This window comes from Lactuca virosa, chromosome 3 (assembly GCF_052849685.1).
Source record: "Lactuca virosa cultivar CGN04683 chromosome 3, Lactuca_virosa_CGN04683_v6, whole genome shotgun sequence".
NCBI classification, from domain to species: Eukaryota; Viridiplantae; Streptophyta; class Magnoliopsida; order Asterales; family Asteraceae; genus Lactuca; species Lactuca virosa.
Window position 1 is genome coordinate 163,745,914 of NC_136428.1, and position 17,276 is coordinate 163,763,189.

The following is a 17,276-nucleotide window of genomic DNA, read 5'->3' on the forward strand; positions in this document are numbered from 1 at the left end:
CAACTACAAGAAAATGTATGTATTTCTATCTAGTTTTTATTGTATAAGATCCTACAACTGCATGCTAGATAGGACAATGCTTTGGAAATCAAGTTTGCATTTATAATAGAGAAAACATAGTTCCAAAGCATCTAGGGTTGTATGTGCACCTTAAGGTTGTTAGGATGCTCAAAACCCATCAGAGAAGTCTCTACACGACGAGTTGGAGCCTCCCAACTCGTCGAGTTCCATTCAGGACTTGAAAATAAATAGATTTATTTCATACTTGGATCAAGCGTTACATTTTGTAAGCATAAGTTCAACATCATATATATTGCAGTGCATGTTTTGTTCCTTAAATATAGATAAAATACATGGGGATGTCTCTCAAACGCCTTATGAACCTTTTGTGGCAATCCCAAATACTTTCTCAAGCACAAAAGCTTCTTCCTTTCTGCAGAATGTTCAACAAACAGACTAAGCAACTCGTAGAGCACACCCACAACACGTTTCTTAGCCACATCACTATCTGGGTACAAATCCGGGGAGCATTCCTCATATGGTGAAACATATGGAAGTTTCTGAAAATGGTCCAACCAATTCAAAATCTTTGTCTTCAACCTCAAACCTTTAGATGGAAACAATGGAATTGAAATACCCTCTCCATTCCTCAATGCATTCCTTTCAATTACAGACAATATCTTTTCGTCTTTTTTCGGTTTTCACAACAGATAACCCTTTCAACCCATCGCCCATTTCAACTACCTTAAAACACCCATCAATATTATTTTCTTCCAGGTTACTCAGGTACCATAGCATACCTTGAATTATCTTCAATGGCAACCTATTTTCACCACTCATACGTATAAATTTCTTCAACCTTTCTTGTAAATCGGCCTTATAATCCCTATAAACGGCTTGTTCTTCATCATTAAGCATAACAGCCTCTGGGGTTAACCTAAACCATGGCAAATTGTATTTGGGTCCGATGAACTCTTCGAAAACAGAAGGGTACAATCTAAGAAACCTAGCAACCTTAATGGGTACATCTAATTGTAAGCCTTTCTTTGAAACATCGGAGGTAGGTATGCATCCTTCTGGAGAGGCAGTGATGCAGTTCTTAAGAGCAAGTATTGGTTTGAGTTCGATGGATTTGTGGATTGTATCAATTGAGTCCAAGTATGAATCTTTTTCCATTTCATGTATACATTGGTGTAGTTGTGCTTTTGGATGTGTAGACAATTTAGTGTGTATTGGTTTATGAGTGAAAAGAAGGGAACCTCTGAAGAGAAACGTATGAGTTTTTGGAGATTTCTACCATAAATTTGATCAAAAGCCATTTCCGATAATCATAATAGCTCTAGCTTGAACTAAATGTCGGAAACAATTACACACCAACAAAGAATAAAAAAAAGTGCATAGAAGATATTAAAATATAACCTCGTTATTGAAGGAAGTTTATATAGATTCATCTTCTCTGAATCTCTTCTAGTTTTAATAATCAATTAACATAAGATTATGTTTCACAAACTAGCTGAAAATCTAGTTCATACTTTATAAGATTGCATATCAATAAGTTAGTTTATTAATAAGTCAACTTATAAACTACTATAATAAGTTCTTTTTATGATTTTATCAAATGTTAAATTACAATAAACTAGCTTATTTTTGTCAAATATGCCTTAACAGTAGACTTTTAATATCTTTCAAGATCATAGGTGTTACAATGATTATTTCTATTGTTTTTTATAATATGTAAAATACACACATATATATATATATATATATATATATATATATATATAATGTAAACCTCCCATTTCATAAAATTACCAAGTATAATAGGTTATGATATTATTATTTTGGTCAATTGGAATATTCATGTTTAAAAAATGAGAGATAAAGATTCCTACTTTTGAGGGAACGTGAATTCATTTGCAAAGACAATGGCAATTTGGAGTATTGGGTATGGGCAACGGTGTTATGAAGCCAACTATTGCCACCTAACATTTCAACATGTTCTAACATGAAGAGGGGGTGGTGTGCATATGTTATAACATGTTAAGAAGTAGAGAGGGAAGAAGAAAGAAAGAATTTGATTGGTTGATGAAAGCAAAAGCCAATCACATTTCTCGTTTTTGCTTGTCGTCGTTACAACGAGTTGTGCCTTAACAACCCCTTAACTAGAAAAGGGGGGGGGGTGTTCATCTTGTTATGACTGGGTTATGAGGTGCCACTTCAGTAATAGCATCACTTCTCGTTGCCGATACCGTGCGGAAAAAGAAATATAGCAAAAACATTGAATGCATAACACATCTATTTCTTAATTTAATCCACTATGACATATTTTCGTGAAAAAAATAGTAATAATTAATGACATAGGCAAGCCAGCCAGTTGGTTAAAGCTACTATCACATAGGTTTCTTATATAGGTTATTGCAAATTCCTTATGCAGGGACAATTGTTTATAAGTTCTTTAGCTGAGGTTGGATCGATTTAAGTAGGTAACACAACTTTTTGGTCCGACTATTGTTTTCTAATTTTTTTTTACTTCCATACATTTTTAAATAAGTTCTTTGTAATTGTTGGAAATATGGATTGTAATGTATTCTTGGTGCTTTTTTGTTTTCAAATCGTGTTAACCTCTTCACTTTGTGATTTAAGTAATGTATGCATTTTATGTGTATGACGCAACAAATAATTGCGTACTCTTTATGTGGATTGATCCTGCATTAGAAATTGATAATGATAGAAATGTTGTTTATTATTAAAGGTGTTGAAGGATAACAAATTGAAAGAGATTAAAGAGGACTTGAACGAATTGAAGGATAAGGAGATAAAGAAATTAGTGAAAAGAAGTCATGTTCTTAGGTTTATTTTAACAATGGTGGTCACGTTGTAATGTTCGTCGTGTTTTGTCTTGATTGAAAGTTGTAACTAGTAATTGTTTGTAATGAGAAGTAGACCGTTTAAGTATAAATTGTAATGTGCATTGTTTGTAATGTACAAGAATGGTGTTTTGCTTTTAACATGATGTACTAAATAGAAATGTACTTTAGTTTTTTGTTTTTCAGACCTCAAAAGTAAATAGCATAATAGCATTGTACTTCATCATTTTAGTTTATTTTTTCTTTTTGAGATCTGCACTAAATAACATTGTACTTTATTATTATTAATTTTTTTTTTCATTTTTGTTGCAGATCTAAAGTCATTTTTAGCCCACAAAAGTGAGTGGGTGAGTCAGTGAATATGCTAAACATGACAACTGACAAGAATACATACATACATATTACATACACATTCAAATGAAAATCACATTCTTATCAAAGCTCAACAACTTACAATCTGAATAACAAAACAACCATCATAAAGTTAATTACTCTAAAAAACAAAATTTAAGAATTTTCATTTATCATAAACTTGTTTATTTCTCTATAGAACTAAATAATGTGAGTGAAAAGTGGGATAAAAGAGCAGCCAACCTATTAAGATTTAAAAACAAACATAACCTATCATAATCAATCCTTATCAGCTCATCTAATAGCCTAGAAACAAGTGACACTGCATCTTTCTACCCTCGACTTATAACAAAACTAACTTATCCTGATTCCTAACCTTGCATCATGAGTTCATCTTCGCCCTTCAAATTTCTATTCCATTGTCTTTTGTTTTTCAAAATACCTTTCGATTCCTTCACCAAATCAATGTACTTTGCTCTTACTTTGGCAAAAGGATGGACCTCTATGGTTGTTTTATCATAATATGCTTCCTTTAATATTGCAGTGCATGTTTTGTTCCTTAAAGAAAGATAAAACACATGGGGATGTCTCTCAAACGCCTTATGAACCTTTTGTGGCAATCCCAAATACTTTCTCAAGCACAAAAGCTTCTTCCTTTCTGCAGAATGTTCAACAAACAGACTAAGCAACTCGTGGAGCACACCCACAACACGTTTCTCAGCCACATCACTATCCGGGTACAAATCCGGGGGGCATTCCTCATATGGTGAAACATATGGGAGTTTCTGAAAATGGTCCAACCAATCCAAAATCTTTGTCTTCAACCTCAAACCTTTAGATGGAAACAATGGAATTGAAATACCCTCTCCATTCCTCAATGCATTCCTTTCAAGTACAGACAATATATTTTCGTCTTTTTCGGTTTTCACAACAAATAACCCTTTCAACCCATCGCCCATTTCAACTACCTTAAAACACCCATCAATATTATTTTCTTCCAGGTTACTCAGGTAATTATCTGGTAACCCCAAGTACCATAGCATACCTTGAATTATCTTCAATGGAAACCTATTTTCAACACTCATATGTATAAATTTCTTCAACCTTTCTTGTAAATCGGCCTTATAATCCCTATAAACGGCTTGTTCTTCATCATTAAGCATAACAGCCTATGGGGTTAACCTAAACCATGGCAAATTGTATTTGGGTCCGATGAACTCTTCGAAAACAGAAGGGTACAATCTAAGAAACCTAGCAACCTTAATGGCTACATCTAATTGTAAGCCTTTCTTTGAAACATCGGAGATGGGTATGCATCCTTTTAGAGAGGCGGTGATGCACTTCTTAAGATTAAATATTGGTTTGAGTTCGATGGATTTGTGGATGGTGTCAATTGAGTCCAAGTATGAATCTTTTTTCCATTTCATGTATACATTGGTGTAGTTATGCTTTTGGATGTGTAGAAAATTTAGTGTGTATTGGTTTATGAGTGAAAAGAAGGGAACCTTTGAAGAGAAACGTACGAGTTTTTGGAGATTTCTACCACAAATTTGATCAAAAGCCATTTCCGATAATCATAGCAGCTCTAGCTTGAATTAAACGCCGGAAACAATTACACACCAACAAAGAATAAAAAAAAAGTGTGTACTGGGTTAGAAGTTCTGACCGGGTTAACTTCTGACTGAAACTTGTTGTTTGATTGTACATCTGATTAACTGTGAAAAATGACTATTTTGCCCTTGTAACATGACTATTTTGCCTTTGTAACATCTGAAACACACCACATATTGGAATTAACATCAAACTCAATAACCAATATTAATAGCAACGTATTTTCATTTATTTGAGAACTCTAACAATAAATACAAAATTAAACATAAAAGTGGAATCAAAACATCAAAATTCACCTTATCATATATACCAAACTAGAGATCAAGGTGGACATATTGATTGATCAAATGATATGTTTTTGAAACAAACAAGTCATGCATTTTCTAAGCTGGTGCTTGCTACATGGAACCGAAAGAAACATAACATAATCATCTAACAGGACAAGAACAAAGTGGGACAAGCTTCTTTTTTACTAAAATAACCATGTAGCCTCATCTCAAATCAATGCTTTCATCTTTTCTACTTCTTCTTTATTATAACAGAAGTGGAGGATAAACATGGAAAAGATAAAACAAAAGAGCTCCACATATTAAACACCCCATCAATTTATGTATGGATATATGAACAAGTTGACAATGTTGACGGTGGATGAAGATACATAATATCAAACAAAAGAGTGCAATTGAGACCCAAAGCCTGCTCATAACTCAAAACAAAAATCATAAATACAAATTTCAGCAAAGTGAAGGCAATAAATTCAACAAAGTGTAACAAGGGATTCGATAACAAAACTAGAGAGAAGAGTGCGATTTAGACCTAAAACATGCTCACAACTCAGAACAAAATTGGAATCCGAATCAATTGTGTCTCTGTCGGCAATGGCAAAGGCCAAGAAGGGTATAATAATCATACCTAATCGATGGAGAAGAAGCAAAATTTGAGGTGTGATCGTTGATGGAGAAGAAGAAATAGTCCGTGTAAATGAGGGCAATTGAGGAACGTGAAAGAATTTACCGGGTCCGCACCTTTTATTCTGAGGACCGAATCAGGAGAAAACCTCCGGCTGAATCCAATTCTTCAGATCGAGTCAGAAGAAATGCACCAAAACAAACACACAGACTGAAGGTTGTGGACCGAGTCCAAGCTTCTGACCCAATTAGAAGGCTTATCAAACAGATATGGTTCTTGGGTCGATTTCAGTTTTCGCCATAGTGTACGGTCTCAAATATACTGTTATAGGGAACACAATTTTGATAATTCTTTTTACCAAATAGAAATTGAAATATCCAAAATTAGTAGGCACTAATCCTGGAAACTATTATTCTCAAACAAAATTGGATATTGGAAGTAAAATTGTAACTGGGTAGGCATTATGCAGTAGGTGGCTGTGGTGAATACAGGAGCTGCAACGAGAAGCAGAGAAGGGAGGCAAAACTCAAAAGGCGGTAGATGGAGGGTGGCGTGCTAGGCTGTTCTTTGGCTGAGACGCAGAAAAGCTACGACGAGACGGTGACAATAGACAGAGCTGCGATTGTGCTTGGTTGATGCGTGGAGAAGCGACGATGAAAGCAAATCAAGCAATATAGATGACATTTTTTCATTTCTTGTTTTATGTAAGAATATAAAATTATTTCAAAATTCAGACTATATTAAAAAAAAGAACGGAAGGAAAACAGGTTTCATTTAAAACTTGGAAGTTTGTAAATTTAGGGATGTCTGGACCCGATTCGAATTGGCCTTCAACAAGATAATCTGAAAATCGAAATTGGCATTTTATTGGAATTGAGACTAAACTTAAGTCCCGTTTGATAGTTGCTGGCTAAAAAAGTATTGAGTGGGAAATATGGTAAGAAATCCTGACTGAGTAAGAATCCATGTTGTTTGATTGTACATCTGAATGTGCTCACTAATGAAAAATGACCATTTTACCCTTCACAAGCAATTCAAAAAGGAAACCCATTCTCTCAAAGTATAAATAAATATAGAATTTTGGGAAGATAGAAGCTAAAAACCTTATTTCAATATCTTTTACAGACACTTTTAAAAAATTAAATGAAATCCTCAACTACCTAAAGACATTATGATCATCAACATTCAAATAGAAAACACAAGTAATGAACATAGTGACTTTTCTCATCAGGTATAAAAATCCCCACCCTGAGATATCAAACCCTTACCTAGTGAAACACAAATAAATATATTACTCGAAGGTTACATGAGCCAATAATAGCATTTTACTACCCAAACATGCAAATTGGTCATTAAGCCAAAATTTCAAATTTTGACCTGAAACAACAGCCTATTCAAGGCCACTTTAGCACCACTTAAACCTGTAAAAATTTTAAATTTATTCCATATTAAGGTAGCTCATACGTTTAGCTTTAAAAGTACAATTTGCACATATCCAACTGATTTTTCTACAGTTTTCTATGAATTTTACAAAATTGCATATCCGTGTAGCTAATTTTCGACCGGTCAGTAAAAAAGACGATTTTCACCTTGGTTAGGGACAATATCAGGTCTTGGGAAAAATCATGGACAAACTAGACTCAAAATTCAAACTTTCAGAGTTTACGGATCCCCAATCCGACTCCTGATGATATTTCTAGATTTTTTTCAAAACAGGGACAGATTGGTAATTTTTCATTGCATTTTAATGGTTAATTAACAACTTAACTCATTAAGCCATAACCAAAATCAACCATAAAGATGGAAATTGGTTTTTTAACAGTAGCAACATGACAAGAAGTTAAAATAACAATTTAAACCCCAAGCCATGACTCAAAGTACATTGCTTTTATGGAAAAAACAAAGTACATTGTTAAAAGATAAAACATCATTAGAGCTTGAGTTTTCTCTCATATTAAGACCTTTGGGACTGTTTTCAAGAACTTTTGGATGTCTCAAAACATGGTCTTTATGAATCAACACATTACACATGAAATCACTAGAATTTGAGATAGAAAGAACATGAATTCTAGCAAAACATTGATTCCATAGTTTTGAGCACTTCATAGACATGGACAATAATACTCTTGAGGGTGTTCGTAAAGAGATTTTGACAGTAATTAGCCATCAAAATACACCCAATAAAACTAAAACTAGAGTTTAATCCTATGAATATTCAATGATTATAAGGAGAAAGAAGGTATGATTATTAACACCAAATAGGAAGAAATTGGCAAAGTAATCAATCAATTCATTCTTCATCAATTGAAAAGGAATTGACATGAGAGGGAAAACCTTAGACTTACAAAGAAGAAGAATCAATCATAACACTTCAATTGCACAGAAAATCCCGTCAATTGTCACAACCTCCTGCCTTGCGTTGCTGATGAGTTCTTTCCCACCCTCCTTGCGATCGTTTCTGCTGCCCGACACCCCCTACACGTTCGGTCTTCTTCTACTCCCTGATCGATGGGTAATAGCCTGAGTCGATGGTGGGCTGCCCCTTAATTCGTACGTGATAAAAACATACCTGAAGAATAATCGATCCAAAGCCTTGCAAGTTATAGCCGAATTCCACCCATAGTCCCTCAAGTTTCGGCTATAAACCACCTTCCAACCTAACCCTAGACACATTGACGAGTTAAGTTTCATTTTATGACATTTTAGACCCTCAACACCATTTACACCCATTAATGAATTATAGTAACCCTAATCCATAAATCAATTTAACTGGATTTTATCCCTCCTATTTATTGATTAGTTCATTTAGATATTAATTTAATATCTTTTTTTAATTATTCCTTTTTAATACTGTATAATCAAAATTGCTTTATTACAATTAATTTTCGAGTAACGGAAGGTTCGCTTCGTTAACAGAAGGATTTTCGGGTTGTTACAATTATCACCTCCTTAAAATGATCATGTCCTCATAATCAGTTACGGCTACGAACAATTTAGGGTAACAAGTCTTCATATTTTATTTGACCACCTAGCTCACTTCTGACCGGTACCCGCGCTTCCTTTGGACTTTAACGAGCTTTACTCGTTTCATCCCCCGATGCTTGGTTTCTCTATAAGTAAGACATCTACCAGCTCTCCCATATCGTACATAAACTAGTCGAATCACGATTTGTCTATCATCATGACACTCAACTCTTACCGACCTTGATTGTTAAAACAACTAATTCTCATCTAATTAGTACTTTTCAGTATCCCTCTTCGACGGTTTGTAGTTGAAACTCCTTGACCACCTCCACAAAAGTTAGTCACTGATTACCTTGATCTCTCCATCGCATGAGCCAAAATGTAGCGCCCGAATCGTCAGGTAAACCTCTCTTGCAACTATTTCATTTAAACCTTTGACTAGGCGAGAGTACATTGGGCGTACACAAGGTACGCACAGCGTACTCCCTTTTCATGCGTGAATCGGGATAACCCCTATGTACAATGGGCGTACGCAGGGAGTATTCAAGCAAGAGGTAAACCCTAATTTTTAGGGTTTGCACCCTATTTAAGATCATTAAATCCTTAAAGTTCATCACCTTATCAGCCTCCTTTGCCTCTTGAGTCATATCTTGAAACCCTAATCCATTTCCCCTAAAGTTTGAGCATGTGTGTGTGTTTTAGGTGTGTGGTGCTTAGAGTAGAAGAAGAAGATTTGTAAAGAAGCATTGGACCAGAAAGAGCTTGTGGATCCTGAGGTTTCTCATCATTTCTAGCTTATTGGAGGTAAAAAGCTTCTACCTTGATGACTCCTTGTGTTAGTTTGTAGTTTAGGGCTAATTTCATCATAAAATGGTCCTTGAGATATTTCTTGAGAGTATGGGCTACTCCAAAAGGTTATAATGTCAGATCCTAGTGTTTCCAACGTCCCTTGAGCATAAAAATGGAGTATTGATGGATTAAGTCCAAGCATGCAAGGATTTAAGGTGGTTTGATAAAGATAATGTGGTTTAATCCAAGTTTTTCCCCATTGAGACATGCAAAAGCATAAAGTTGGCAACTTTATGGCTTAATGCACTTTAATAAGCCTAGATCTAAAACTGGACGTTGGGTTTTAACTGATTAAGACCTTAGAACGAGGTTTAAGTCAGTCGCAGTGTACACCGGGCGTACAAAATGGTAATAATAACAAAGAGGGGTGGAAAGTATGAATAATGATAACCAAAATCTTGAGTTTAGTGGGCTGTTATGTGTGTAGTGTAACATCCATAAAATTCATGAAAATTTTAAACTTCTAAATCAACCCATAAGTCATCATTGTTTGCAAAATATTTTTCAAAACATGTTCAATATCAGAGTTTTCCCAAAATCATAAACAAAACACGAGGAGGTGCACGATCACGCCTTCGCCTTCCTGAACTATAAGCCCAAAGCTTAGTGAGTTCCCCAAAATACCAAAACACAACAAATAATACATATACAATAACAACATGCAATGGGTCTACAACTAACATATTGGATTACCCCTGAGCCCACAACATAAGTCTGGCTTGCTCTCGGCCCACAGCTTAAGCCTGGTTTGCTCCCCAACCAGATCAGTCCTCGGACTGAATACCGCTAAGCCCTCAGTACGAGTCTGGCATGCCCTTCCCGACCCTCAGCTTGTATCTGGAATGCTCATGAGCCCTAAGTATGAGTCTGACATGCCCTCCCCGACCCTCAGCTCATATCTGGATTGCTCCAGGGTTTGTTGGCTACCACACGGAGCAGTACAACCTCAACCCAACCCACACAATATGTCAACATATAACAGATAATAACATACACAAATAATCAGACAGTATCACAGGTATTCCTACAGATCTACCAGACTAGCATATCAAAACTAGCATGCCTATCTATTTCATACTTAGCATATCAGCGAATATCATGTTATCAAACCAATGGGCCGGCCTTGGTGCCTTCGACCCGTAAGTACAGTGAGGAAAACTCACATCGCAAACTGAATAGAACAGATGATGTCTGACTCTGAATCTCAACTCTCTACACGATACCTAATTCCATCAAATGATCAATTTCCATAAGAATTCCCAAAATACCCTCAAGGTCAAACTTGGTCAAAGTCGAAGTCAAAGGTCAAGGTCAACAGTCCATGTTGACCCAACATGTTGTGTTTACTAGTAAGCACGCCATGTTCGGCCAGCATTCAGACGGTCGGGAAAACCTCACCCAACATGTCGTGTTGACTTTTAAACACGTTGTGTTGGCCCGAACTCCAGCAACTTAATACATTCAGCTATTTTCTTCGATTCCAAAAGCTCCAAAGCTCAGATCTAGACCAAAATATCATTAATAAGGATAAAGTTTCCAACTTTATCCACTGGGACTACTCAAAGGGTCTAAAACCCAACCATAAGGCTTGAAGATGCAAGGTTTTAACCCACTAAGCACTTATTCCTTAAAGTCTGAAGCCCATCCTCTCCAGAAGGGATTCTAGCACCAAAACCATCCCAAAGGTCGGTGCTTTATAGACATGCATGTCCAATGCATGTATTGAACCCAAATTGGGTCAAAATGGGGATTTATGATCTAATCTCTATGCAGGCATCAAAACTCGACTATAGGCCAGATCCAAGACTCTATTAGGTCATCTTCACCTGGAGATTCATAAAGTTGCAAACTTTATGAGATCTAACCATTCCAACCTTCAAAAGCAAAAAGCTAAAGGGACAAAACTCAAGATCTAGCAACATGGAAGGAGAAAAATCGGATCTTGGACACTTACAAAGGTCCAAAAGAGTGCCAAACTTAAAGATGAGGGTTTGTTTGCTGGATCTTTTCTTCCTTCTTCCAACTTCTTCCTTCTTTAGCTTCAAAAACACCACACTAGCTCACAAATGAGATGGAAGGATGATTAGGGTTTCCAAGGAACGGCTTGGGGAAATGGAGGCTGAAAAAGGCCAGCTCTTGGGACTTAAGGAGATTATATAGGGTGCAAAACCCTAAAAATTAAGGTTTTCTCAACCAGCCGCCAACACGCAGTGTTTTACACACCAAGTCGTGTTGGTTCATAAAACTACACGGCCCAAGAGTTCCTCAACATGCCGTGGTGGGGCTTCACCACGTCGTGTTCCAAAGGAAAATCATGCATAAATGGAAATAAAGTTTATACCTGGAAATCGGGATGTTACTTGTAGACAGCCCTCGGTGGACTTAATTCAGTAGCAAATTAAATACCGAGAATAACGAGCAGAAGGGCAGCGAAGTCTTGGAATATATGAAAGGCTTTCTTACTAGAATGGATCTTATTTATGTTAAAGGTGTTTGGTGAAATTTTCAATTTGATTTTGTGTATGAAGGTATTGGTCATTATTTCGCTAAAGCCAGATATTAGCCATCATTTCTTATGTTCTATTACAAAAACAAGAATGTCCTCTACTAACTTTTTATTTTAGCAATTATTAATCGAAACAAAAACATATTATCATATCTCCCCCACACCATCCACCCACCCACACAACCACCACCCCTAAACGTATTAAAGATTTTGTGTTTTGATTTTTGTTATTTCCCATAAATACATTATATCACCATCAATTATGCATAAAAATTTAAATTAATCTTGATTTGCATATAACTTAATTAAGTCATGTACTAATATAACCTAGAAAAGAACTTCGCTAAAAGATATAGTGAAATACCCTTGATTTTTCTTGTACGGATCACCACTATCATATTTATCCGTATATGAATGCATTAACTAAATTAATAGGATAAAATTGAACACTTATTTTATGTAAAAGCAAAACATTATAAACCCAAAATTGAAGATAACCAGAAACAAACCACCAAACGTTTGTTCATCATAATATATACACCTTATGCCCAAACAAACTTTAATAAATTTACCATGACTCATACGATTAATTATTAATCAAATATCTTTTTGTCATTGATTTCATCTGGGTGTCACCATGATAGGTAACTTTCTTTTTGTCTTAACCGTTGGAAAATATAGAATTTGATCTTCTTCCGCAACCCAAGTGTAACTCGTGACAAAATGATGAAGGAAAATACTTATTTCTAGCCTTGAGAACTCCAAACCGGGACACAACCGTTGTCCACCACCAAACGGTGTAAACTTGTTGCTATTGACACTCGCTCCCATTTTCTACACATAGTTACCAATATAATGAAAATTCAGTAAACATATACAAATTATTTTACAAAGGGTTATTTTTCTAACAACCCCTAAGCTGACCTACACCACTCTGCACCATGAACATCATGTGAAGAGTAAATTAGGTAGACAGTGGCCCACTAGGTGGTGACTGACTGACATAAGTCTCTTTGGTTCCCATTAGGGGTACAATCCACACTGGAATTAAAACCTCCACATTGTGGCTACTGAGACTTGAACCCTTGACCTGACAAAATGTATATAGATATTATAAACATATAAAGCATCACTTATTTACCTCCCATCTCCATGGATCAAATTCATCGGGGTTTTCATAGTTTTCTTCATCCATATGAACGGAAGTCAATGATGCCAAAACACACCATCCTTTTGGGATCAAATAGCCTTTGATTTCTACGTCTTCAAGAGCTTTTCTCCATATTGCATTGATGATATTCGCCATCCGAAGAGTCTCACTTATCACCTATAATAAAAACCAATTTCTTTAGACCTCGTTTTTTACACAGACAAGACAAAACAAGTTGTACTGTGTTTGTCATGCATTATACTGTGACCGATGTCAAAAATAACAAAATTTGTAGTATTTTGTCCAATCCAAAAAGACATAAATACCCTCCCCATCTAAAGACACGAAACTTACGCCTTGAGTAAACAGAAGTGACACGTAATCAGTCCAAGCATACCCTTCACCCGATTCATCCTTTCGCTTCTTTAATTCATCATTTTCTTCCTATCATTCAAATCATAGCTCAAACAAGTTGTTGAAAAACATAAAATGTATTCATTTCATAGTTGATACGCACCATAAGACAAGAAAGAGCCACAGGATTATCACTCAAGTATTTGACAGCTAGAGTCATGATCATGGGCACCGAGTCCTCCCCAGGGATCATCATCTCAATAATGTTCCCACTGATGAAATCCAATGGTAACCGTTGCTGGGTCCCATCTGATTCACCTGTATCTCTTAACAACACATCAATGGCGTCATTTGGTGAACCTGAATCTTTTGTTTCTTTTTTCTCCATTGCCATTTTCCTCTCATCTACAATCTTTCTCACCATCTTTAACATTCTTTCTTTAGCCTGCAATGTTTTGGAGTTACTTTTCACGATCCATTGAGATTCAGTATTGAAATTATAATGAATGAATTAATTACCTGGAGAGATTTATACATTCTGAAACCTGGAAGTTTGATTGGTAGACAAATTAAGCCTTTGATGACTTCCATGAATTCTCTCTTCAGGAACTCCATATCTTCACCTGGCTCCACACTCATCAACACCCTCACAAGAATTTGGAAAGTAATCTGCGTCAGCAGCCATAAAAAAGTGAGTGCGTCATTAAAAAGGTGAAATTGAGATTCAAAATTGTGTAGAAACTTGATGAAATTCTATTTTGATATGATCACTTGAGGCATAACTTCTTGAAAATGATCTATTTGACCAAAAAAAGTCAAAGGTTCTACCTTTTAGGTCTAGACTTGAAGTAAAGAGGGTGGTGGGAGTTTTTCCAATATCTTATAGGGACAATCTATCGTTTGTAAGAATGAAATTCGGAATATGTTAGTTATTATACAAAGTTTAAATCGTTCGAAAAAGCCGAACTCTGACAACGTGCTTATAGTTTTGTAAATAAATTATAAAAAAGTGAAAATCGAGATGCAAATTTATGTAGATATGGAAAAAGAATGATTACCCACACCAAAACTCTATAATAAAGTAACATTTTTTGTGATCTTGATGATATTTTATGTTGATATGATCACATTAATCGTAAGTTGGAGAAAACAGGATCTTTTTTTTTCCACAAATGTCAAAGGTGTTACCTTTTGTTTCCTCTTGGAGGAAATTATTTAGATATGGAAAAAAGAATGATTACCCACATCAAAACTATATAAAAGGTGGCGATTTTTAGTGATCTTGATGAAATTCTATGTTGACGCCATCAAAAAATTAAACACGAATTCTAGAAAATTATAAGTTTGACCATAAAAGTCAAAAATTTCACCATGTCTCCTCTTAGGGATAATTACATACGTATGAAAAAGAATGATTACCCACATCAGAAATCTATAAAAAGTAACAGTTTTAGTTATCTTGATGAAGTTCTATGTTGATATGATCACACTAGTCGTAAGTTCTAGAAAACTATGCGTCGGTTTGACCACAAAAGTCAAAGATTTCACCAATTTTGTTCCTCTTGCAGGTAATCATGTAGACATGGAAAATAACGATTACCCACATCAAAACTTCATAAAAAGTAACAATTTTTTCGATCGTAAGGAAATTCTATGTTGATATGATCACACTAATCATAAGTTCAAGAAAACGATATGTTTGACCACAAAAGTCAAATCTCGTACCTTTTTCGTTTCATCTTGGAGGTAAATAATAGGGTGGTGGGTATTTTCGCGATCCATCCAAGAAGACAATGTGAGCTTCACTGAATTCTCAATATCTTTAGTGATACGAGCTTTAAATTGAGGAGACCTCAAGAAACCTCCGATAATGGCATGTAGTCTTTTTTGTAATCCTCCATTGATTTGCAATATTGAAGATTCACCAAGCAACTCAATGACGGATTTTGGATAACTTGGGATGAAAACATTGCCTTGGTTTTGTAAAACCACTTTGTTCACATCCGGATCCGTTGATACGATAATTGGTCTACCCAAAATGTGTGTCTTAAACACCTTCCCATAACTATGAGAAATGAAACATAAATTTCTTAATTAGGAGTATAAAGATAGAGTTTATGTAAAGATGAGATGATTTATATGTTTGTAGTAGTAAGAGAGAGATTATGAAACTAAAGAAGACTTGTTTTATGCCAAATTTTGTAATGAGATTGTACTTCAAATTCTACCAATTAGAGGGTAGAGCTTTGATAGTATAATGGTATAAAGGGATGCAAAAAGTATAAATCTTTAGTTATATTGTTCATGTAACAGCAGGGGTAAAATGGTCCATAAACTATCATCAAGCCATGAAGGGTAGAACCGTCATGTTTATCAAGGGACAAAACTGTCATTTTTGTCTTATATGAACTCTCATTTTTGTCAAGGGTATAATAACAATGCTGGAAAAATTTAACCTTGAAAAGCATCAAACTATGATTTCGTCAAAATTGTCAATACTACGATGTTAAAAAGCACCAAATGTAGGGGTATTCTAGTCACAAACTTTTAATGATAAAAAAAAATATGCGTCTTTTTACATTAAAATCTGTTAATGTTAACCAAAAAACGTTGATTTCAATTGGAACATTAAAAACTAGATACACTGTCCCATTTTATTTAGAAACTGAAATATGAGCAAAAAAAATTTGCATTCAAAAGTCGAATTTTCCCGATTATCAAATACATAGATTGCAATTATTAAAGGTAGTAATGTGATAACATCATTTGATACAATGATGTTCAATTTCCCATGTCTATTTTATTTTAGATTATTTTTTACTTTTTAGTAAAATATAACAACCCTTGACTTGCTTTATATTCAATTTGACTCCTTTCGTATTGACAACTATCAACTATTAGCTATATTATATAGTTTTTAAAATCATTTAATTATCAATGCAATCTAAAAAGTAATATCTAATAATAACAACAAAAAACTATTTTGTACCTTAGATGATTAGATCCATGACATCAATACTATAATAAAATATTGTTTATATGTTACCTTCAAAATGCAATAATTAAGTTCATAAATTTTCGTTTTTACAATTATACACTACAGTAAAAAAAATTCTATAACTGTCAAATGTCAAAATGAACACAAAATCTTAAGATCAAAACAACGTACAACTCTAAATGCATAAAATCCAAGCAACATAATATAACTATCAGTAAATACCGATTTCTCGAAGAAAGAAGATAAGAGTTCACTTACAGAGACTTCCGTTTCTCCATGAAACTGACAGGACGAGAAGTGAATCCAGACGCAATGAATTCAACTGTTTCTCCGATCAACGGCCAACCTGAGTTGCCTCGCGGTGGTTGCAGGCGGCTCCGGCGGCGCTCCTCCTCTTGGTTATCTCCCAAACCCCATTTTCTGACAATCAAATACTTGTAAAATAACCATCCAAGAACAATCGATATGCAAATTAATTCCCAATTTCCATACACCCATTTCATTTCCTCCATTCTTAATCCAGAAAAGCTTGAATCTGTGAATTCGGAGATGAAACAGCGAATAACTCCTCTGTTCTTGAGGTGGGGGTTGTGTTTTGTGAAGGAATGTTTTCTTTCTATGACGTTTGTAGCGAATTGGGAAGATTTTGAAATCTAAATAGAGCAGAAAAAGCAAGAGGCTTTCGAGTAATAAATATGAGAGAGAGAGAGAGAGAGA

The 17,276-nt window shown here is 35.1% G+C and overlaps 1 protein-coding gene and 2 pseudogenes across 2 annotated transcripts; all 3 read right to left on the reverse strand.

Moving 5' to 3' along the window:
* Nucleotides 1-254: 254 nt before the first annotated feature.
* On the reverse strand, nucleotides 255-1,387 carry LOC145164231 (protein WHAT'S THIS FACTOR 9, mitochondrial pseudogene; annotated as a pseudogene).
* A 1,974-nt stretch (nucleotides 1,388-3,361) lies between these two features.
* LOC145166772 (protein WHAT'S THIS FACTOR 9, mitochondrial pseudogene) lies at nucleotides 3,362-8,323 on the reverse strand (annotated as a pseudogene). The gene is made up of 3 exons (XR_013740719.1): nucleotides 8,084-8,323; nucleotides 5,742-7,006; nucleotides 3,362-4,988 (listed from the first exon to the last, which is right to left on the reverse strand). The product of XR_013740719.1 is annotated as a protein WHAT'S THIS FACTOR 9, mitochondrial pseudogene (transcript).
* Nucleotides 8,324-12,413: 4,090 nt separating this feature from the next.
* Nucleotides 12,414-17,276, reverse strand: ROT3 (Cytochrome P450 superfamily protein). Its single transcript, XM_079085814.1, has 7 exons — nucleotides 16,818-17,276; nucleotides 15,287-15,626; nucleotides 14,081-14,230; nucleotides 13,725-14,006; nucleotides 13,562-13,651; nucleotides 13,199-13,384; nucleotides 12,414-12,891 (listed from the first exon to the last, which is right to left on the reverse strand). The coding sequence occupies exons 1-7, from the start codon at nucleotides 17,069-17,071 to the stop codon at nucleotides 12,679-12,681; spliced, it is 1,515 nt and encodes a 504-aa protein (XP_078941940.1). The 5' UTR covers nucleotides 17,072-17,276; the 3' UTR covers nucleotides 12,414-12,678.